The 23,777-nt window shown below is 37.5% G+C and overlaps 2 protein-coding genes and 1 long non-coding RNA gene across 5 annotated transcripts in view; 2 read left to right on the forward strand and 1 right to left on the reverse strand.

Annotated features, from left to right (window-relative positions):
• Positions 1-17,202, forward strand: part of ext1c (exostoses (multiple) 1c) — a 72,237-nt gene extending 55,035 nt beyond the window's left edge. For 2 of the 3 annotated variants that reach the window (XM_078791931.1, XM_058046467.2), the window contains exons 3-12: positions 4,252-4,345; positions 8,687-8,794; positions 10,842-10,961; positions 12,665-12,797; positions 13,224-13,342; positions 14,686-14,781; positions 15,063-15,149; positions 15,230-15,390; positions 16,328-16,499; positions 16,628-17,202. In XM_078791931.1, the coding sequence (XP_078648057.1) occupies positions 4,252-4,345; positions 8,687-8,794; positions 10,842-10,961; positions 12,665-12,797; positions 13,224-13,342; positions 14,686-14,781; positions 15,063-15,149; positions 15,230-15,390; positions 16,328-16,499; positions 16,628-16,816 (1,279 nt within the window). In that variant the 3' untranslated portion in view covers positions 16,817-17,202. The remainder of the gene's footprint in view (positions 1-4,251; positions 4,346-8,686; positions 8,795-10,841; positions 10,962-12,664; positions 12,798-13,223; positions 13,343-14,685; positions 14,782-15,062; positions 15,150-15,229; positions 15,391-16,327; positions 16,500-16,627) is intronic. The other variant, XM_058046468.2, reaches the window with a different exon arrangement.
• On the reverse strand, positions 15,572-19,595 carry LOC131101389 (mediator of RNA polymerase II transcription subunit 30). Its single transcript, XM_058046469.2, has 5 exons — positions 19,436-19,595; positions 18,846-19,081; positions 18,609-18,767; positions 18,433-18,522; positions 15,572-17,843 (listed from the first exon to the last, which is right to left on the reverse strand). Exons 2-5 carry the CDS (start codon positions 19,077-19,079, stop codon positions 17,748-17,750), a joined length of 579 nt encoding a protein of 192 aa, XP_057902452.2. The 5' UTR covers positions 19,080-19,081; positions 19,436-19,595; the 3' UTR covers positions 15,572-17,747.
• Positions 18,604-23,384, forward strand: LOC131101390 (uncharacterized). Its single transcript, XR_013627663.1, has 3 exons — positions 18,604-19,097; positions 20,437-20,592; positions 23,042-23,384. It is a non-coding gene; the product is annotated as an uncharacterized LOC131101390 (long non-coding RNA).
• The last annotated feature ends 393 nt before the right edge of the window (positions 23,385-23,777 follow it).

A 23,777-nucleotide genomic window follows, 5' to 3' on the forward strand; every position in this document is an offset into this window, starting at 1 on the left:
GTCACATGAAAAACGGAAGACTGAACCAGCAACATTCAGTTTGGGGGACGGCCATTCTATTACCGTTCTATTACCGTTCTATTACCTAACCCCCATATTAATCAGTTCCAGACACCCACAATACTACAAATGATAACAAAATGGGATACATGAGCATTTAAGGTTACTGTAAAGTTAACTTCAAATATGTCTAAATCGAAAAACATCATATCAATGAGCGAATAACAGCTTTCTGTTCTGAATTAGTCGTTCATTGATTACCTTTTATAAAATTTTTATTTTTAACACTAGTCACCAGTGACAATTTCTAATAAAAAAATATATAAAAATATACCCCATTAGAATGTGAGTGTGTTGCCATTGTAAAGACGATGCTCAATGAGCTGCACATAATCCGGGCCAAAAGTATCGACGGTGATCTGTTAGCATCGTGGCAGCTAATCCATACAGTTGGTCAACCGTGTTTAAATTCAAATACACACACACACACATATTCATACTCGATGTGAATACACAAACACATTCCTTCTCTATTGACGCAAGGCCTTTTAAAGAAAGCAACATGAAGATCCACTCCCCAGAAGCTGCTGTCAATCACAATGTATTATTCCCCCGACCCCTCTGTAGCCTCCCATTGCGTTTCACCCAGTCGATATCTGTTAAATAGTCAAAAAATACCATAAAAAAAACTATTCCTAGTAAACCAAACCAATAGTTAACATAGTTAAGGTTCAAACTGAGTGGATGAGATTGGAATAAACTCGAAAGGGGGCAAGCTTCCTTATCAGACGGCAACACATACACACAAACACACACACACACACACAAACGCACACCAGCTTTGATCCGAGTGGTATCACACTGTGCCCGTTGCCTTGACATAAATAGAGCGAGCCCAGTGTGTAGTGTGTTTATGTGTGTGTGTGTGTGTGGCAAGAAGAAAGGAGAAACCACCGTTGCTTTCGTTCGAGTTTTGTATACGAAATATGCCTTCGTGTGAAATGCATACAAAAAATCATTCTAATATGTCATGTTTATGCAAGTGATGGGGTTTTCATTGAGCTGGCATTACGACATATTCCTTGTTTATGACCTTCTAAATATTTTTTTTTACATTAGAAGAGCTCTTTGGCGATGAAATAACACCCCTATAGTTATCTTTACATTGGTATTACACAATATACTAGACATAATAACAGAAAATAAGACATATTAGACATAAATACAAGATCTCCCAAGATCTCTCCTTGTCTGCCGCCTCCAAATAAGCAAAAAGAGGGTTCACTTTGTGCATTGGTTTTAGCACCTTCAACATGAACTGAGCTCTTGTGTCAATCATACATATTTGTCTCAGCGGGTGAAGGCGGAACTGGTTGCATACACACAGAGTGTGGTGTAGAAATTATATGGTAATGGTTTAATTTCATTTGAACATGCATCAGATTACAATTGAATGCATCACATAATCAGTTCACAGTTCCACATGTCCAAAAGGAGTAGGAAGAAGCAAAGCTTATTAAATCCTACCCCTCCATCTGGTACTTTTACAATCAGTAACTGTTACATTTGTTCACTTCCTGCTTTCCTAATATAGTTTAAGGCTTTACATAATGGGTACCATAGTAAGTGTCAATATAGTGATATATATAGCACATCATGACTGGTTCAAGACTCTTCATCCTTGTATTTAGCAAACATCAACTGCTTGTATTGTTTCTTGAAATGGCTCATCGTTGTGCATTGATTGAGGTCCTTACTTAAATAATAATTTAAATAGTATGCTGATGTTTTTTATTTATTTAAAATTACATTTTTTTTAATTATTTTTTTTTAATTTAAAATGTATTTTTTTTTCAATTTAATATACATTGTTTGAGGTCCATACTTAAATAATAATTTAAATAGTATGCTGATTTTTTTTTTTATTTAAAATTACATTTTTTTAATTATTTTTTTTTAAATTTAAAATGTAAATTTTTTTCAATTTAATATACATTGTTTGAGGTCCATACTTAAATAATAATTTAAATAGTATGCTGATTTTTTTTTTTATTTAAAATTACATTTTTTTTTATTTTTTTTTTTTTTAATTTAAAATGTAATTTTTTTTCAATTTAATATACATTGTTTGAGGTCCATACTTAAATAATAATTTAAATAGTATACTGAATTCTTTTTTTATTTCAAATTATATATTTTTAATTTATTATTATTATTTTTTATTTAAAATGTAATTTTTTTTTTAATTTAATATGCATTGTTTGAGGGTCTTACTCAATCCATTCCATCGTTTAATATTAGTAGTTTCTTCATTCTTAGAAGTCAAGTTAAAATCTGGTCTTGTTCTCGTAAACCCAATCTCATGTATCATAATGTAAAATTTATGCCAAGAATAAGTACAATTTGATAAAATATGCATATTTTGGACTATTTATAAGAGGCGTAGTCAACCAAAAAAAAAAAAAAAAAACAGCAATAATGTCAGTTATTTTTGCACCACTGAAACTTACCATTACTAGTTTGCAGTTGTGTATAATACTGTGTTGCCCCCCCTCCCCCCAATGGCATCTCATTGTTCATTATTACCGGGCTCCATACAAGCCACAATAGGCAAGCATTCCATCATTAAAGAACACACACACACTCCACAACATCCACTATATGGCCCCTAGTCATGCATTGTTACGTGCACAACAACAAAAACAGCAAGCCCACAGATAAGCAATAAGTGGGTCACACTCACCATCTCAATTGCAACCGCAAAGTGTATAATACTACATACTGGAATTTGTGTTAAGCAGAAGATGAATGCATGATAAACAGAAATATGACACATAATATACTGTACAGCCATGCAAGCACCTGTCGCAGTGAGCGGTTGAAGGAATGATTGATGCCGAGGTTTTGCATTCAGGCTTTTTTTGCATCGCAGCACTATGAAATATGGGCTTTTTACAGCGACAAATCAATAGTTGCTTGTGAGCATATTTTTCCCAAGTGACAGTGGCTGAATATACTCTAAGTGGTGCCATCATGTCTGTGGACGGAAACGAAGAACTTATGTGATTTATGGCTGCACATACAGTAAGATGCTTATTTTATTTGATGTGAATCCTACTTTGCGGAAATTCACTTATCACTTAAATTGGTCTGGAACTAATGAACCATTTTTTTAGGTTGCAAATGTACACAAGCAGGGTTGCACGGTGGTCGAGTGGTTAGCGTGCAGACCTCACAGGGTTCAATTCCAGTTTGCATGTTCTCCCCCCGTGCATGCGTGGGTTTTCTCCGGGTACTCCGGGTTTCCTCCCACATTCCAAAAACATGCTAGGTTAATTAGCGACTCTAAATTGTCCATAGGTATGAATGTGAGTGTGAATGGTTGTTTGTCTATATGTGCCCTGTGATTGGCTGGCCACCAGTCCAGAGTGGAGCCCGCCTCTCGCCTCAAGACAGCTGGGATAGGCTCCAGCATATCCCTGTGAGACTTGTAATTTTTTCGACAAAAACTAAATATTAAAAGAAGAAATCCAATAAAATAGTCATTTTAGTAGAATAAAGATGAAATATTAAAGTCTTTGGAGTCAACATTTTAATTTTTGGAAATTTGCGGAAAACAATGCTACGGGAATATAATAAAAATATTAAGTCATAATTATGGTAAAAGGCTGCACGGCGGACGAGTGGTTAGCGTGCGTACCTCACAGCGAGGAGACCAGGGTTCAATTCCACCCTCGGCCATCTCTGTGTGGAGTTTGCATGTTCTCCCCGTGCATGCGTGGGTTTTCTCCGGGTACTCCGGTTTCCTCCCACATTCCAAAAACATGCTAGGTTAATTAGCGACTCCAAATTGTCCATAGGTATGAATGTGAGTGTGAATGGTTGTTTGTCTATATGTGCCCTGTGATTGGCTGGCGACCAGTCCAGCCCGAAGACAGCTAAGATAGGCGCCAGCATCCCCTGCGTGAGGAAAAGCGGTAGAAAATGAATGAACGTACATAAGCAGTGCATTAAACCTTAAACTGTATTATGGAAAGCAGGAAGTGAACAAATGTAACAGTTACTAATTGTAAAAAGTACCAGATGGAGGGGTAGGATTTAATAAGCTTTGCTTCTTCCTACTCCTTTTGGACATGTGGAACTGTGAACTGATTATGTGATGCATTCAATTGTAATCCGATGCATGTTCAAATGAAATTTGTGTCCTTCTAATAATAAAGTATGCCAATGTATTGTTTGCCCCCTTTCTAGGTTTGATTACCAGGAACTGCTCCACAACTCCACCTTTTGTTTGGTCCCTCGAGGTCGACGCCTGGGCTCCTTCCGCTTCCTGGAGTCTTTGCAGGTACATATTCTGTGCAAAAGACAAAAGAAAATGTTATTTTTGTTTTATTTTATTCTTTACATAATTACGCAGGCCAATTAAAAACGTAATTAACACCTATAGGCAGGTTGCAAATGGATGGCAATACAATGGCAACATCCACCACATTTTGTTCAATCTACCAGCACAAAAACATCATCAGAGTGACCAAAACACAAATTGTAACTTGGAAAAAAAAAGCCCATTTGTGTAAAAATGTGGCCGAGAGATGGGCCCATAAAGCTGAGATGGGGCCCATAAGACGACAAACACTGTTGTCCACAGGGGGAACGTGCTACGGCTTTTAGTGAGTGGGCTTTCAACGTGTTTTGCTGCCGTAGTTCTCCCTTTGCCACCCAAGTCGATGCTCTCGCACTGGAGCAGGAAACAGTAGTCGCTGTTTTTAGATTCGCTCATTGCTGTACTCCTCTGGCGGCTACTGCGCTCTCTCTTGGCCACACTGTGTGTGTGTGTGTGTGTGTGTGTGTGTGTGGGTGTGGGTGTGTGTGTGTGGAGGCTGAATGGACAAATCTGCACACAACCCACGAGGCTTGGCACCATGTACCGCTCCTTCTGTCTCGCCTCTCTGTCCTCTCCTTTTCTTTTCTCCATTCGAGACACTTTTTAAGTTTTTTTTTTTGTTGTTTTTTTTTTTTTTTTAAGTATATTTTTCTTCATTTTGGTACCAGCCAAGCCCACAAAAGAACTGGCAATTACTAATGTGGTAAGAAACGTATCGCCAGCTTTCCAAAATACACACGGACGAGCCAACTCCTACGTACTGTACAGTGCCTTGAAGCTTTTTCTTCATCTCTTCATGCAAACGCTCTTCAGACACCTCCAGTATTTTCCAGCGGTCGTTAAGTCACGACCCACTTTTATGTCAATCAATACGAATTGACTCTATTTGGTTTATTTTTAAATCAATAATTACCATACTTACATGCCCAAAATACATTTTAGTGGCTTGAGTGTTATTCTTTCCTTGGTTATGGTTTTTAACATTGTTAGAGCCCTCTCGACATTACATAGCACCCCTATATTGACATTTATTTTGCATTACGCAATGGCATAGACATAATTACAGTAAACAAGTCATTTAAAACATAAATAAGACATAAAATATGTTCCAATGCCAGGGGACAGGAAGTGACGTCGGGGTTTCAGAGTTGAGTTTTAGTTACGGTCACATCAGTAGTTTTTTTTTATTCAGGATTATTGTGCTTGACGTGCAAGAATTCAAACTTGCAATGTTTGGCAATCAAGTTTGGTGCTTGTGTGTCTTATCAAACATTACAGTAACATTGCTGACACCTACTGACCAGTGTAGAGTACTGCATATCATCACCACTTTGTATTTGAATGCGTCTTCTGAATGGCTCATATTTGTATTTTAGATCATTTAGCCATTTTATTATTTTAGCAATGGGCGGTCGAGTGGTTAGCGTGCAGACCGTACAGCTAGGAGACGAGGGTTCAATTCCAACCTCGGCTATCTCTGTGTGGAGTTTGCATATTCTCCTCGGGATTTCTCCGGGTACTCCGGTTTCCTCCCACATTCCAAAAACATGCTAGGTTAATTAGCGATTCCAAATTGTCCATAGGTATGAATGTGAGTGTGAATGGTTGTTTGTCTGTATGTGCCCTGTGATTGGCTGGCCACCAGTCCAGGGTGTACCCCGCCTCTCGCCGGAAGACAGCTTGGATAGGCACCAGCACCGCCGCGACCCTCGTGAGGAAAAGCGATAGAAAATGAATGAATGAATGAATTATCTAAAATACAAATATAAAGCATTCAGAAGACGCATTCAAAGTGGTGATGATATGCAGTACTCTACACTGGTCTGTAGGTGTCAGCAATGTTACTGTAATGTTTGATAAGACACACAAGCACCAAACTTATTTGCCAAACATTGCAGGTTTGAATTCTTGCATGTCAGGCACAATAATCCCTAATAAAAAAAAAACTACTGATGTGGCCGTAACTAAAACTCAACTCTGAAACTCGGACATCACTTCCTGTCCCCTGGCATTGGAACATATTTTATGTCTTATTTATGTTTTAAATGGCTTGTTTACTGTAATTATGTCTATGTCATTAAGTAATGCAAAATAAATGGCAATATAGGGGTGCTATGTAATGTCTAGAGGGCTCTAATAATGTTAAAAATCCAGCACCCCCGCGACCCTCGTGAGGATAAGCGGTAGAAAATGAATGAATGAATGTTTAGCAATGCTTAATTTAGTAAAAAGTGTGGAAAAAAATATATTTTTTTAATAGTAGCCCAAGGTATTCAACCATATATATATTTTTTTTTTAACATGATTGTGAAGTTCTAAAATTGTACTGATTATATACCGGTATTTGAATGCCTGTGACCCACCATTGAGCATCCCTGAGGTAGGCAACTCACCCTTGAGTCAGAGCAGGACTCACATGACCTCCAGGGTGCAATTCCATTTTCAAGGACCTGGATTGGACTTGGATTATCACTTTGACCTTGTAACCTGGGGCTACTACACACACACACACACACATATTCCCATTTATGTATCTGTCCTTCAGCAGGTCTATTCTCGGGTGAAACTCACATGTGGGAGACCCCCTGCAGGGGGGTCGGCCCGGGGAAAGCGTTTGATCTCAACAGTTTTGGCTGTTGCTGTGTTTTAATTCTTTTTTTTTTTTTTTTTTTAAATAAGTGACCTATAAAGTCTTGCAGACCACTGACGAGTGGACGTCAAATGAAAAGAGGGCACCGAAGGAGAAGACAGTTATCGACACACATAGTCGGGATGTAGAGAGCAAGGAAGGTGATGGAAAAAAAAAAAAAAAAATAGCAGCCCAACATCAAACAGCTGTCAGCGAGCGACTGGATAAGGCAACATCAAAAGTCATCTCCAATAAAGCACGACACCTTCCTGTATCAACCGCTTCCTTCTTCTTATTCTGCAGCATTTTCCCCCTCCTAGCATGTTAAAGTACATCCCCTGAGTGGCTGTTGCTCATTAGTACACTGACAGTCAGCAGTGCTGTCAACACGGTCAGCCGCATTTGCTTTTGCGTGTGTTCAAGTCCCAAACAAAACCTGCAGGGCGTCGTGGTTAAAAGGATGAATTGAAATTATTACTCATTGCGGCTTCACTATTGGGGTCAGCCGCGCATAAACAGGAAGAATTTCTTGTCGTGGGTCAACTAGTAGCTTATTACATGGAATATATTATTTTATTCACATTTTTAACAGCTAACGTTTTACTTGTGAAGACATGGATATATTCACTGTAAACACAAATAAGTTAGCAGTAAGGTAATCATTTGCCACATTTTTTTTAGTTCATAAACTTAAACATTCGAGTATATCAGTGCTTAAATATTTGGAGTTGATATTAGATATACGTTTTTGATTTGGGGGTGAAAATAGGTTTGATGGTTTAATTTATTCATGTTTAAAAGATTTTTTTTTTTACTTTTTTATTAACTATGAGTTAAATATTTTAAGTAGGTTACACAAAAAGTTCATATTAATCAAAAATTACAAGTGAAATAAACTGAAAAAACAGATAATTCAACTGGCAATCAACATTTATTAGTAGGACTTTTAAGAACATTTTCAGTTAACTATACTTATTACCAATTCATTATTTTTGAACATTCGGATTTACAGTGTCTTAAGTTGTATGTAAACTATGTTTTTAAGTTAATCTTACTTAATATAGCCATCGTTCAATTTAATCAAAACATATTAGTTAAAAGTACTTAAAATGGAACATGTTAAATGAACTTGACATAATTAAGTTGTATGTAAACTATGTTTTTAAGTTAATCTTAATATAGCCATAGTTCAATTTAACTAAAACATATTAGTTAAAAGTACTCAAAATGGAACAACATGTTAAATGAACTTGATATAATTAAGTTTAATTTGTATTGAAATATTTTGTTTGGGAATGCTATTTAAAGGTTCTGAACTCCTGTTTCAACATCAGATGAATGCTTCCTTTTAAGGCAGGGGTGTCCACATTGCATTCTCAAAATGTTTTAACAAGTACACTCAAAAATATAAACTATGTAAACTGTGTTTTTAAGTTAATCTTACTTAATATAGCCACAGTTTAGCCTCAATTTAACCAAAACATATTAGTTAAAAGTACTCAAAATGGAACATGTTAAATGAACTTGACATAATTAAGTTCTTAGAACTTTTTCAAGAACTTTGAGTATGCATAACTTAAATTATTTAAGTACTTTGTACATTCGGGTTTACCGTGTTCTGAGAATCAAACTGTACTGATCGGTGATCCTGTGTTTATGTTGCATGTGTTCAGGCGGCGTGCATCCCTGTGCTGCTGAGCAACGGCTGGGAGCTGCCGTTTTCCGACGTCATACAGTGGAACCAGGCTGTCATTGAAGGGGACGAGAGGTTGCTGTTGCAGGTAATACACCCCAACGAGTATTTGAACGCACAAAATTGCATTAATTGGAAAAGGAATAGACTTGATCGCACCATTCCACTACTGCCTCACTATCATATGTGACACAAACGGTCTATTTATTGGTTTCAGCCAAGGCTGTTGCTCCTGTATTCTTTACATCAAAAGGCATTTATATGAAGTCTCTTAGGTGGATTTCATGTAATCACTACCAAGCAGCGCTACAAAGCCCTTACCTTTTTATCAAACCGTATACTTGCTGCATGCCGGGCTGCTGTGATTAACTGTAGAGGTCTTAATCCAGCTCTGGCTCAAAAGGCACCGGCTCGCACATCCCCTACATCGTGTCACACACACAACAAATAAAGCTGGCGTCCTCTCAATGAGCAGCATTATCGCACAAATGACGTCTCCCCTTGGATCGCACCGTACAGGAAATGGGAGCTGGACACATGAAACACAAACAAGGAGACATGTTTAATTGGGGCTCAATTACCGCAACATTGCACAGCCTGACCTCATCAGTGGTGTTGTGCGTCCTTGTGTGATACACAACCAGGGACACGTTCACTGTGAGGTCAGGTTATAGGGAGCTTGACACGAGTTAATCAGAGGCTAAGTGTTTTTGTGATTAATCTGTTTAATCTTAAACCAAGGCATGCAGATGTACAGTGGTGTGTTTTTTGTCACACTTCAATGTTTCAGATTATTAAATGAATTTAAATATTAGTCACCGACAACACAACATGCAGTTTTTACATAAAGTTTTTGTTATTAAGGAAAGAAAAAAAAATAAATATACATGGGCCTGTGTGGAAAAATCTATTGTCCCCCTATTAATTGAGATCTATCAGTCTGGAAAGGTTATAAAGCCATTTATAAAGCTTTAGGACTCCAGCAAACCACAGTAAGAGCCATTATCAACAAATGACAAAAACAAGTCAGTTGTGAACTTTTCTAATAGTGGTCTGCCAAACAAAATTAACCCAAGAGTGCAGTGACAACTCATCCAAGAGGTCACAAAAGACCCCGCAAAAGGTCAGTGTTCATGACTCCACAAAAAAAAAAGACACTGGGCAAAAAGTCCAAATATTATGAATATAAAGTCATAATTACAAGAATAAATAATTGTAAAAATTGTAAAAATTGGGAAAAAGGTTATATTTTCTTTAAAATAAAGTCAAAATATTAAAAAAATAATCATTATTCGAACAAGGAAAAGTCCAATTTTTTAGAATAAAATGGTAATATAAGGAAAAATCATTTGAGTTTGTGTTATGTTGTAATATAATGAGAAACAAAACAAAACAAAGTTAGAGGAAAGTTATATCATCATGGGATTAAAGTCATAATATTATGAATAGAAAATGTACAAACATTATTATATCCACATGTGTTGCTTTAAAAAAATAAGAACATCATACCAACAGTAAAATATGGTGGTGGTAGTGTGATGGTATGGGGCTGTTTTGCTGCTTCAGCATTTTTGTAGCATCAATTCCAAAAGAATATATGTATAAAATCATAATAGTGTGAGTAAGGTCATTTTTGCAACACCAGGTTGCAGAGGAAAAAAAATGAGGACAATAAAGTCCAAATATTATGAGTATAAAGTCATAATTACGAGAATAAATAATTAGAAATTTTGTAAAAATTGGGAATAAAAAATTTAGAATAAAGTAAAAAAATATATAAAAAATAAACATTATTCTAACAAGGAAAAGTCCAAATTTTTTGAATAAAATTTCAAAAATAAGAACATCATACCAACAGTAAAATATGGTGGTGGTAGTGTGATGGTATGGGGCTGTTTTGCTACTTCAGGACCTGGAAGACTCTGAAGAATAATGTCCGGCTATCTGTGTGGTATCATTTAAAAAAACTGCATTTTGCGTTCAGCTTGTATCGTTGTTGACTAATATTTAAATACATTTGATGATCTGAGACATTTAAGTGTGACAAAAAAATAAGAAATAACGCTATAGTTCATGTCTTGTGTGTCATTATTGTAAATGATGTTTTCTCATTAGTCTGAATGGTTTCTGTTCAGGTTCCATCTACAGTAAGAGCAGTCAGGAATGAGAGAGTCTTGGCTCTCAGACAGAGGACCCAGATGTTGTGGGAAGCCTACTTCTCCTCCGTGGACAAGATCGTCCTCACCACACTGGAGGTAAGCTCTACTTAAAATAAATACTAATTGATACTAAGTCTTGGATCCTTGAGGCACGACTGATGAAAACGTTCAGCGTTAATGATGTTAATGTTGTTATGATTAGTGCTTTGGGTTCCTATCTGCTGCTCTGTGGGGAGGGGGGGGCACATTTTCAAAGCAGTGCACACCTGACATTACAGCTGTCTCATGTATAGTCATGATACATCATCATGCTACAAATATCATCATGCCGTCCTCTCGCTTTCCATTGTGTCGCCTTTCCGCTACAGATTCTGAATTTGTATTCACTGTATTTATCTCTGTTTTTGGCGCAGGCAAAGTTTGTTGAAATATGATTTTTTTTTCCCGTCTGTGAAATTCGGAGAGACCGTACAGTGAGCAGTACATGTCGGCTTTGCGCTCTCATGTTTATAAAAGCAAAGTCTAGCTGCCCCTAGTGTGTGTTTTTTTTTTTCCTGCTGGGGATTTATGCTGGAGATAATAAAGGCAAGGTTCTGGAGGTTGGTGATAAGCTGCTTATATACATACAGCAAGCTGAGGGGGAACCTCTCCCCATGGGAGACAGCTGTGCAGTCAGCCTGAGGTCAGTGAAGCACAGGACTTCACGGTGGGACGCCTTTTGGATGACGCCTTTTTGTCACCCCCTGGTGGTAGTAATGGGAAGTACAATGAATGACAACAAATGCCATGTAAAGACAAACGGCAAAGGATGGACGATGCTATATTAATTTTTTTCACATTTACTGTGAGGGAAATTAATTTGTATTGAAATATTTTGTTTGGGAATGCTATTTGAAGGTTCTGAACTCCTGTTTCAACATCAGATGAATAATGCAAAATTGGGGAAAAATTTCAGTGATTTCACAAGATGTGAAATATTAACAGAAAAATACAATATATGTATAAATATATAAAATAATATATACATAAAACGTTGTCATTTCATGAAAATGTAACATTATGTGGAAAAATAACATTTTTGTAGCATACATTTCAAAAGAATATATGTATAAAGTCACAATAGTGTGAATAAAGTAATTTTTGGAACACTAGGTTGTAGATATTAACAGAAAAAAATATAATAGTGTATATATATATATATATATATATATAATATATACATAAAAAGATGTCATTTCATAAAAATTTAACTATGTGGAAAAATAACATTTTTGTAGCATAAATTGCAATATATATATATATATATATATGTATAAAGTCATAATAGTGTGAGTAAAGTAATTTTTGGAACACTAGGTTGCAGAAAAAGTTATTTTAGGACAATAAAGTCCAAATATTAAAGTATAAAGTCATAATTACAAGAATAAATAATTGGAAATTCTGTAAAAATTGTGAAAAAGGCTATATTTTCTTTAGAATAAAGTCAAAATATTAAAAATAATCATTATTCTAACAAGGAAAATACTACATTTTTGAATAAAATGGTAATATGTGGAAAAATCATTTACGTAAGTTAGTGTTATGTTGTAATATAATGAGAAAAAACTAAATAAAGTTAGGGGAAAGTTATATCATGGGATTAAAGTCATAATGTTATGAATAGAAAATGTACAAACATTATTATATCGACATGTGTTGCTTTAAAAAATATCAAAGTAGCCCCCAGTGGAAAAGGTATGGACGCCCCTGCTTTAAGGCATTAAAAAAAATTTTTTTAATTCTCCGTTTTTCCTCCTCAGATCATTAAGGACCGTGTGTTTTCTCACATATCGAGAAACAAATACATGTGGAACTCCCTGCCTGGAGGTCTACTCGTCCTGCCGGAATACTCCACTCACCTTGCACATTTTCCTTTCTACTACCTGGGCTTAGGTAAACAACACTCAACACTGATTTCATTTCATATCTGTTAACACAAAATGCACATCTAGATATGACCTTTATAGCTGGCAGTCATATAGTAAGTGTTAATGAGGGAGGAGGAGGACAAGAGAAACAGCCCCTTCCTAGGTTGGGAATCCTGGTTAAAAATATCTTCATGATACAGTTCATTAGTTCTTAGCATCTAAAAGCCTCTCTGTGTAGAATTATTGTTGCCACATATGTAATAAAGATGATTAAATCATTTCCAACCTTTACTGTATAAGCTGAATGGGCATGTCAAAATCTAAAAATGGTCCCCTGCATGTGTGTGTGTGTGTGTGTGTGTGTGTGTGTGTGTGTGTGTGTGTGTGTGTGTGTGTGTGTGTGTGTGTGTGTGTGTGTGTGTGTGTGTGTGTGTGTGTGACCTTGCTGAAGGCATCAGTCCAAATCAGGAGTTCACTGCCGTCATCCACGCGGTCTCTCCCTTGGTGTCCCAGTCCCAGCCAATCATGAAGCTGCTTCAGGTGGTCTCCAAGTCCAAGTATTGCTCACAAGTAAGTCGGCCAAACACGGACTTAAAAGTACACAATGTCATGCTTTTATGCTTTAAAAAAAAAAATCAAGACATAATATTGTCTCTACAGAATTTATTTATCAGTTAATTGGTTCCAGACCTGAAGGGAAATCCTTTAGTGTTTTCATAGCTGGAGCATAGAAAACCTGTTTACCAACTCCTAAGCATGTTTTTTTTTAACGTAAGAGCTCTTTAGACATGAAATAACACCCCTATAGTCACCTTTACACTCATATTACCCAATATAATAGACATAAGAGTAAAAAAAAAAAAAGCTTATTTAAGCCAAAACAAGTCTTGTGCTTGTGTATGTTGTTGTCGCTACTGTAAATGTGAGAATTAATAGAGTGGACAGGAAGTGGCGTCGGTGGTTCAGAGTGGAGTTTTAGCATGGCGTGGGTTACAGTCGCAACAGTAGCCCGTGTTAGGGATTATTGTGAAATAATTCCAACCTGCAATAAAAGCCTGTTGTTCCGGCGATCAAGTCTGGTGCTTGTGTATCTCACCAAACATTACAGTTTGGTGAGTAACTTAGTGACCTAGTATAGAATGCTACATATCATCACATTTAGAATAAATACAAGTAAATAGAGACTGCATACCGCATAAAACAATTTAACTTTTTATTTATAATACATTTTCATTCATTCATTCATTTTCTACCACTTTTTCCTCACGAGGGTCGCGGGGGTGCTAGAGCCTATCCCAGCTGTCTTCGGGCGAGAGGCGGGGTACACCCTGGACTGGTTGCCAGCCAATCACAGGGCACATATAGACAAACAACCATTCACACTCACATTCATACCTATGGATAATTTGGAGTCGACAATTAAACCTAGCATGTTTTTGGAATGTGGGAGGAAACCGGAGTACCCGGAGTACCAAACCGGAGTACCAAACTCCTCACAGAGATGGGCGAGGGTGGGATTGAACTAGCTGTGAGGTCTGCACGCTAACCACTCGACCGCCATGCCGCCCTATAATACATTTTATTTATATTAAATGCACACTATGTACCTCATTATGCAAAGTAATTGTCCTTAGGTTGTAGTAGCTATACAAAGTACAACTACTGTGTATTATTTGTATTATATTCTGGTTTTTATAATCCCTGGCCCACCTCTACTGTAAAACATCTAGGAAAAAAAAGGTATCGCCATTTGTTATGTCACTGCTAACCCAATAGAAAAATGAATCACTGGTGACGGAAAATCATTGCATTACTGAGAAAGTAATACATAGACCTTATCCAATATTTGGCGCACACTATTTCATATTATCAGCTAATGTTGATAAATGTAAATGATTTCTCTGCTGCCCTAGATCATCATCCTCTGGAACAATGAGAAGCCTCCACCCGGTCGAAGCAAATGGCCTCCCATGCCGGTCCCCCTCACCGTAACGGACGGCAAGAGGAAGGTGATGCCTGAGTGACAATTTGACAAACTCCCAGTTATTTATCTGCCTTTTCTACATCCTCACCTCCTTTACGTGATTTGTCATTTTGCCGTCTTTTCATCTGTTTATACGGGATTCTTTCTCCCAACGCAAGTCATTCATGTCACTCATTCTGTTTTTATTAGCCTCCGTGGTAAAATCTCATTTATTGTAACAAGATCATGTGTGACTCATGCACCTCATCTCACAAATAACACATAGCCTGCAGGGCTGTAAGATTCACCCATGGATTTCTCTCACAGACCACCAGTCGCTTCCTGCCTCACGTTGCTATAGAAACCGATGCAGTGCTGAGTCTGGATGAAGATACGGTCCTGTTGACTAGTGAGGTGTGTATATATATATATATGTGTGTGTTTGTGTACATACGGATCTCTGTAAGCATTCTCATCGTCTGTGTACTTTTTAGGTGAATTTCGCCTTCTTGGTGTGGCGGAGTTTCCCAGATCGGATCGTGGGATATCCTCCCAGGAGCCACTTTTGGGATCCTTTAAAACACGCCTGGGGATACACCTCCAAATGGACCAATGACTACTCAATAGTCCTGACTGGCGCTGCCTTCTACCACAGGTAAAGCATTAAAACAATCTAATATTTTGTTTAATATATTGTTTTGCCTTTTTATGATATATATAAAAATATATGGTTGAATACAACCTATTAATTGTAAAAAAAAAAAAAAAGAATTTTACATAATTCTTAGCTTTTTTTAATTATGAATTTTCAAACATAAAAAGGCAAAATTAAAATACAAACGAGGCATTCAGGAGATGCATTCAAAGGTGTCGGGATGATTTGTAGTATTCTACACTGTACACTAGGTGTCACTGTTACTGTAATATTCGGTGAGACACAAGCACCAGACTAGATCGCCAGAGCAACAGGCTTTTATTGCAGGTTGGAATTATCTTCCAATAGGCACAATAATCCCTAACATGGGCTACTGTTGCCACGGTAACCTATGTCAAGCTAAAGCTCAACTCTGAACCACCAATGCTGCTTCCTGTCCACTAGCACCGGAACATATATAGAGCAGCACACAGGAGTACAAGACTTATTGTGTCTACTATATTGGGTAATACTAATGTAAACGCGACTATAGGGGTGCTATTTCATGTCTAGAGGTCTCTAATATTTTAAAACATATTTAGGTCGTACACATTACATTCATAAAAATATGGATGGATGAATAAGAATATTTACAAGCATTTATAAAGAAGGAATACCAATTAGTGGTGCCCCCCAATTACCGACGATAAATGAGAAATTACTGTACAACCGCCAGCACATGCATAGTTATGGTTTCAGTAGCTATTATTAAGTATTATCTATTTCCTGCAGAGTATCACTGTTATGTGGTAAGTTTACTGTTGTACTGTTTTACAATGAACGACTCAAGCGTGTAACAAATTGAGTCGTTTAGATATGACATCAACATTTAATGCTTGTGTATCGATACTGTACCGATGTTTTTATGCCTGTCCATATGTTTACCGTTACCCCACAGGTACTACCACTACCTGTTCTCACACTACCTGCCCCAGTCTTTGAGAACCTTGGTGGATCGCACCACCAACTGCGAAGACATCCTGATGAACTTCCTGGTGTCTTCCGTCACTCACCTGCCTCCAATCAAAGTGGCCCAAAGGAAGCAATACAAGGAGCTCCCCAGCCCACAGGTACCAGTTCTTTGTGACGTCGCAGCAGGGGGCGTCGAAGCCGTTTTCATGGCGGGCTTCGACTTACCACCTGTGCTGCAGATACTTCCCATTGTTGTTAATCCCGGTGTGTTCTATTTTTTACCCAGCAGGGTACAAAAAATGTCCCCTGGGCTAACCCAGAGCACTTCAACCAGCGCCAGGAGTGTGTCAACACCTTCGCCAACTGGTTTGGTTACATGCCTCTGGTTCACTCTCAGTTTCGCCTTGACCCCGTGCTCTTCAAGGATCAAGTGTCCGTCCTCCGCAAAAAGTATAAAGACTTAGAGAGGGCATGATGACGGTGAACATACCTGTAAAACGTGCCCACAACAGACGAGGCCAATGGACCAATCAGAAAAGTGGAAGAGTTGCCTCATAAACTTGTCTTGTGGACAATCATCAGACAGACCCCCGATCATGACGGGGAATGTAAGTCCTGTCAATGGGATCCTAATCAAAGGACAACGGTCATTGGAAAGCAAATACAGGAAGTTCGATGCGAGTGCTGTGAAAATAAGAAGCAACTGCCAAACACCATCCAAGGACGTCGGTACCGGTGCCATGTTCTCTGGCTATTCTCGTCTCGGCATTTCTGGGCAAGGAAGCAGTTTGCCAAGAAAACGGCGACAACTCTAAAAACCAATAAAAATAATTTGAAAAATGCAGATTCTGAAGTGGTGTTTGATGAATCTGTCATTTGTCCAATTCTGGTAATCTGCATTGAAATGACATGTCGGTCACTTTTTAAAGGAGAAGATGCAGAGCTTCTATTCACATATTTTAATTAGAATTTTTTTTTACAAAAAAACATGATCCATTATGCCAGTCCCACAGGCAATCCAAAGGGCAAAACCGTGTTGCTGAGCACTAAGGAAGACTAATGAAGCACATACGCACACTCTCTACAAAGCACCTGAGATGTATTATAGCTGCCAAGGGGGTCGTCGGAACCCTGCATCTCAACCTTTTTAGCCGTAATGACCAAAATATTACCAAAACACTGGAAGAACGACCGCCAATGAATACGGTCAGGTGTTGCGTCAAATGTATGCTTCATAACTTATCTCAACTAATGTATGTGACAAAGGTCATTAATTGTTTCCAACCCTTACATAATAGTAGCTCCTAAAAAAAAAACTGTGCAACTTGAAGGCTGTCCCATAGAAATAATATCATTATGCAGTCCGTGGCCCCCCCCTTGGACAATTAAGAAGTCTGAGCACCTGATCATTTCCTTAGGGTCAACATGGCGTTCACGTCCCACAGCAGGTTCCTCATCTGATCCATGATGACCTTCATCTCCTGGTTCTTCTGACGTACTTTCTGTAAATGGATTAGAAGGAAGTGACGATTCAGATGATACTTTATATTGCAAGTAAAATTATTTTTTTAAGAGAGTGCTGTAGCTATGAATCCAGTCTTGGGAGTTAATTCAACATTTTCCCATGACAATATGTGATTATGTCTAACTGTACATTTAGTACTGTAACATGGAGGTTTTTCCCATAGTTTACAAATTAATGATTCGTCAATTAATTACAGCTCTGCATTCAAACATATTACAATGACTGGCTTGTTGTCACAACTCCATCCAGCAGATGGCGTTGTAACCCTGCATAGTTAGAGGCACTTCAGGCTGGATGACAAGAGGGTTCCACTGTATGCTACACAAAGCACCTAAATAGTTGTTATAGTAATTGTTTAGCATAAAATTGGGTTTTAAAATGGTCCATTCACTTTCTACTACTCTGTGGTATACAGTATTTATAGTGAACGATATTTAGACTGCATTTCTTCAGTAAAGAATCAATCATAATCATATGCAGTCAACATATAACTATAACTACAATTTAAGGTTTGTTAACCATGTGACTTCCATACAAATTATTAACCAGGAAAAAGCGGTACATACCCCAAGGACTTCTTTTCTCTCCTGGTGGACGGCAGGACTACAAGGCTCTACTCTGACGTTAACCAGCTCTTCTCCAACATAGGGTACAAGCTGAAAAGACATGCATTTTAACTTATATATAACATAGATATATACATTTCTGCTGAAAACACGTTTTGTGCATGAAAAAAACTGACCTCTGCCGGCCCCTCCTGCAAGTCAGCAGTCATCTCCACACAGCGTTCATATAGCAGACGAAGCTTACGGAAAAGCAGAGCGAGCTGCCTCAGATGTTCCTGGAGTTTTCCAAAGCGATCCTGATACATGGCTTGGCTCTGAGTCACGCCGTTGGGAAGCTAATGAGGACAAGCGGAATAGAAAATTAACAACTGAATAGAAAGGTAGACATAGTTATATGATGAAGGTATCATTACTTGCGTGGCTCGTGTAATTTGAAAGATCTCCATGGTCCGAGTGACAATATCCTGGACGGTCTCCTGTCCAATCCGACACAGGAACACAGGGGAGATCTCCCTCAGGGCACCCTGGGGTGGCATTGGCTGCTGACCTGCGACTAAAGCGCCACTGGGGGGCATGTGAGGTTGCTGCTGCTGTTGCTGTGGGGGCATCCCTGCCATGCCTGGCTTCTGTGGTAATGATGCTGCCATCACTAAAAACCCAAAAGCGTGAGTCAATACAGTACCTCGTAATGCGTCAGCTAAAGCACACATTCACTATAAGGTAGCTCAATAATAAACGGCGAAAGAGACGCGTTAGACTGAGACCACAACGCCGATAAATATACTAACACAATGAAGGTTATTGTTGTTTTTTTAAAGGACACGTTGTGTTTTAGATACTATATACGAAGCTAACACGCTAACAGTACCAAACAAAGGGGCGACAAGCTAGCTAAGCTGGCTAAATGTCTTAACGATAAAAAAGCAGGAGTCGCATAGTGTGTATTAGGTCAACCTTTGCATAATATAATATCTAGATATGCATAAACTGACAAAATACTTACACAACACGTTTCTCTCTCGTGGATAATTCCAAACAAAAAGTCTTCTTTATGTGCGCCGATTCATAATCTACTTCTACTGATATTTTACGGCAGTGTCAATAAAGAAAGTGCGCACGACTGCCACCCACAGGTCACTTTCAGAATTGACGTGTTTTCGTTGTAGGGTGCCTGTTTTTTTGTTTTTTTTTCGGAAAAAAATAATATAATACAATAATATCCATAATAATCCATATCCAATAATATCCATAATTGTTTTTATCCATAAAATGTTTTTGTATTATTGTTTTGCTGCATATTTGTACATATAACATGCTAACATTAGACATTGTTTGCCTGTTTAGTTGCATGTAATGTATTATTAATTTTTTTAGAGTAATATATATTTGTAAGTATGCCAATGCCCCATGATGACCTTAACAAAGGTCTTAACATCAGGAGAAGAGAATGATTAAATGAAAGTGCATGCAAATCTGCACCAAACCTGCAACCTAATGCTGTTTTTAGTACAAAGTTGTATTTCAGTTATTCCAACAATTCCATCTTGTGCTTGTTTTGGTTAAAAAAAATCTGAACATAAGCTTAAAGGAATTCATATCTTATCAAAATGTCAATGGCAATGTTTGCTAAGTGATTTTTTTTTGTTAAATTCTTTCCTCAGGTGATCGATACCTGAGGAAAGAATTGTAGAATGGTAATCATACCATATCCTTTCCCGTTGTTTACTTTCTTTTCATGAGTGAGGTCGAAAGTGGATGTTTTTCATACTGAAAAGGAAAAGTGTTTTTTGTGAATTAAATTCACTTCCTATTGTACAAAAGGTAAGGTGGTCTTCTTTTACAAATAGACACATGGTGAAATACAATGTTTGCCTTCTCCAATCATTCCATCGGGCATCGTTCTAATTTTCATACCGGGCACATTTCTCTTATCTTCTCTTTCTTTCCAGAATACAGTACATGATATTTTTTTCATGTTTCTCCCTGACAACTATCTCTTATCAGCATCAGTGCAACAGAGACGTGGCCACTATAAAAGGACCAGCAAAAACTGGGGGACAAGCGTTCCGCTAAAAGAAACCATAAAAGACGACAATGGAGAAAACACCAAAGGTTGTCTTCTCTGTGTGGTTGATCTTCATGACGGCAAGCTGGACTGAGGTAGGATCACTTCGGAAATATTAACTAGATACTGAAGTAATTTTACATATTTTAGTTAATTCACTTGATTGAGAGTCATGTATATTGTATATTATTATCATGTATATTATAGTATATACTAGTAAAATTAAATAATAACTGAAAATTCACAGTCAATTAACTGCCATTAACCCATTAATAGCCCATTAACGGTGGTAAATAATTTATTGAATTAACTACGTAAATTATTTAGTGGAATTAACGCACATGCATAAACAGACTATCACGGCAAGCCACTAATTTCGGTTAGTATGACAGACGGCGACAAATATAGCTCCCCACGCTCTTTTAAAATTAGTTATTAGTTATTCTGACCCGAACACATCAACATCAACAATTCCAACACCGTTTATTTACCTCCAGCACCAAACAAACACGTTTCTAGTCGCAATGCTTAAATTGTAACGTCACTTCCTCGTTGTCACGAGACGGAAACCGAGATGCATTCAGGGACACTCCGAACATCGCGGTAATGTCTTTATTATGCGTGTACGTGTGGTCGAAAGAAGCAGAAATGCAAAGGAAAACAATAAGTGGAGATTTTTAGCGTTTACTTTGAACTTTTAATGCGGAAGTACAATTTGCTGCATAGGAAAAGCGGTAGAAAATGAATGAATGAATGAACTAAAATGCTTGGAAATCCCGGAAAATGCACTCAAAACATGTGAATTCAACTTAAATGACATGGTGTCTTTGAACGCGACTCCTCGTGGCTTATAACAGATAAAGTCGGATTTAAAGTCACAAAAGTATCAAAATATTGTTTATATAACACACACACACACAGAGACAGACAAACACATCATAGTTTTTGAATCCTGGATTTTTAAAAAAATCTATTTTTGGTGATTAGGTCATAATTTCTCAATGAACAAAAATTAAAATACAAATGAGGCATTCAGGAGATGCATTCAAAAGTGTTGGGATGATTAGTAGTATTCTACACTGTACACTAGGTGTCACTGTTACTGTAATATTCGGTGAGACACACAAGCACCTGAATAGATCGCCAAAGCAACAGGCTTTTATTGCTGGTTGGAATTATCTTCCAACAGGCACAATAATCCCTAACTGTTGCCACGGTAACCTATGTCAAACTAAAAAAAAAATCTAGTTTTGGTGATTAGGTCATAATCTCAATGAACAAACCATGCATTTGTGAAATTAAACAACAAAAACATGCACATGCAAGTACATAATAGCGTACATAAAGGGTGTGCATGTGTGAGCCTTTACCCAACATGCAAGGCAATATGCAAAGTGCGGTTAATGTGTTCATGCTTAATGCAATCACCTGGAACAAGCAGGTGCTTGACCTTTGCATATGACCACCAATGAATGATTTGCCTCTGCGACAGCGATCCACTATACTGCAGCCATGCTTTATCTGGCAGCTTCATAGGTTCTGGAAATATCGCAAGATAAGAGTGCATTGAAGTTTTAACAACCGGTTAAATAATTTGCTTGAATAATTTTAACTTTTAATTATTTAAATGAGATTGTGACGAAATGAACACAACTTTTATCTCTTTACTGTTGACACTAGTGCTTCTGTAGCCCAACTAACTATTGAATCTCACAGCATGGTGCATTCAAGGACCGTTAATAGTTATAGTATTCCACATTTCATGTACACGAATCCCTCTTTTATCACAGTTAACTGGTTCCAGACACGACCTTGATAAGTGAATTCCCACAAATTAGGATTGAATGTTAATACGGAATATCGTCATAGTTAGGGCATAAAAAAAACTATTTTTTTAAAACATTATTAGAGCCTTCCAGACATGACATAACACCCCTATAGTCACATTTACGCTTCTGTTACCCAATATAGTAGATACAATAATGCATTTAAGACATAAATAAGACTGGTGCTTGTGTGTCTTAATAAATATTAATTTAAATATTAATTTAATCTTAATAAATTCCAGACACGGAGAGGAAGTGAAGTTGGGGATTCAGAGTTAAGTGTCACTGGCACAACTGGTGACACCTAGTGGCCAGTGTAGTGCAGTTCGTCAACATCTTGTATTGTCTATATTTGTATTTTATTTTATTTATATATATTATATTTATTTAAATATTTATTTAAAATATATATATATATATTTATATATTATATTTATATTAATTTATTTATATGTATTTTATTTATATATTTGTATTTCAAACTGGAAAATACTTAATAGAGAATACGTAACATTTGCTTGAATATGGATTTTTGAAGTGATCATTCATTAATAATAGTAAATAATAATAAAGGGATTAATGTTTGAACTGTGATGGATCGAGGGTTGACTGTGGTATATAAATATTGTTCTCCCGTAGGGTCAAACAGTGACAGCATGCAACTCCTGTACAAGTGAGTCAAGCTTCACCCAGCAAAATATTTCCAGCTCACCTCCAGCAATCACAACCACAACCAGCCGCTCTTCTACTCTCGCAAACGACCACAGTAGCGATGCATCGACCACAACACCACATCTCTCATCATCCACCTCGGTTTCCACCACAGATGCCATCCCGACATCAAGTCAACATACAGAATCGTCCAGAACCACTCAGAATCCTGGGGAGGAACCATCCACCTCTTCCCCAAGTAGGACCAACTCTCCCAGGACTTCAGCCATAACATTAAAAGCAGGGACCTGTTCTTTGTTTCAGTCCTGCAGTCCAGTGTTGGTGGCTGTCATTTCCATTGTACTCTACACTGCATGAAGTGCTAAACCACATGACTCCTAAATTGGAAAATAAATTGATCATTTACATACCACTTGCACATTCATTAATACAAGTGTGTCGTTTTTTTCATTTTTTTCAACTTGCTTTTAAAGCACTTTTCTGTCAAAAATAAAAGTGGAAAGACCACACACACTCAACAGGGGACCCAGAAGCATCCAAAAATGGCATAAAATACCAGATTTTGAATTTGGTGATTTTTGACCAAAAAACATAAGGGGTTAGTATGTCGTTATTTTCATTTTTTTCAACTTGCTGAAAATGCACTTTTCTGGTCAAAAAAACCACCAGAAACCTAACACACACTCACCAGGGGGCCCAGAGGCACGAAAAAGCGCATAAAACGCCAGTATTTCAGGGCGTTGATTTTTGAAAAAAAACGTAAGTATGTCGTTTTTTTTCAT

Source organism: Doryrhamphus excisus, linkage group LG7, assembly GCF_037039965.1.
Source record: "Doryrhamphus excisus strain RoL-2023G ecotype Guam linkage group LG7, RoL_Dexc_Guam_v1.1, whole genome shotgun sequence".
Taxonomy (NCBI): Eukaryota; Metazoa; Chordata; class Actinopteri; order Syngnathiformes; family Syngnathidae; genus Doryrhamphus; species Doryrhamphus excisus.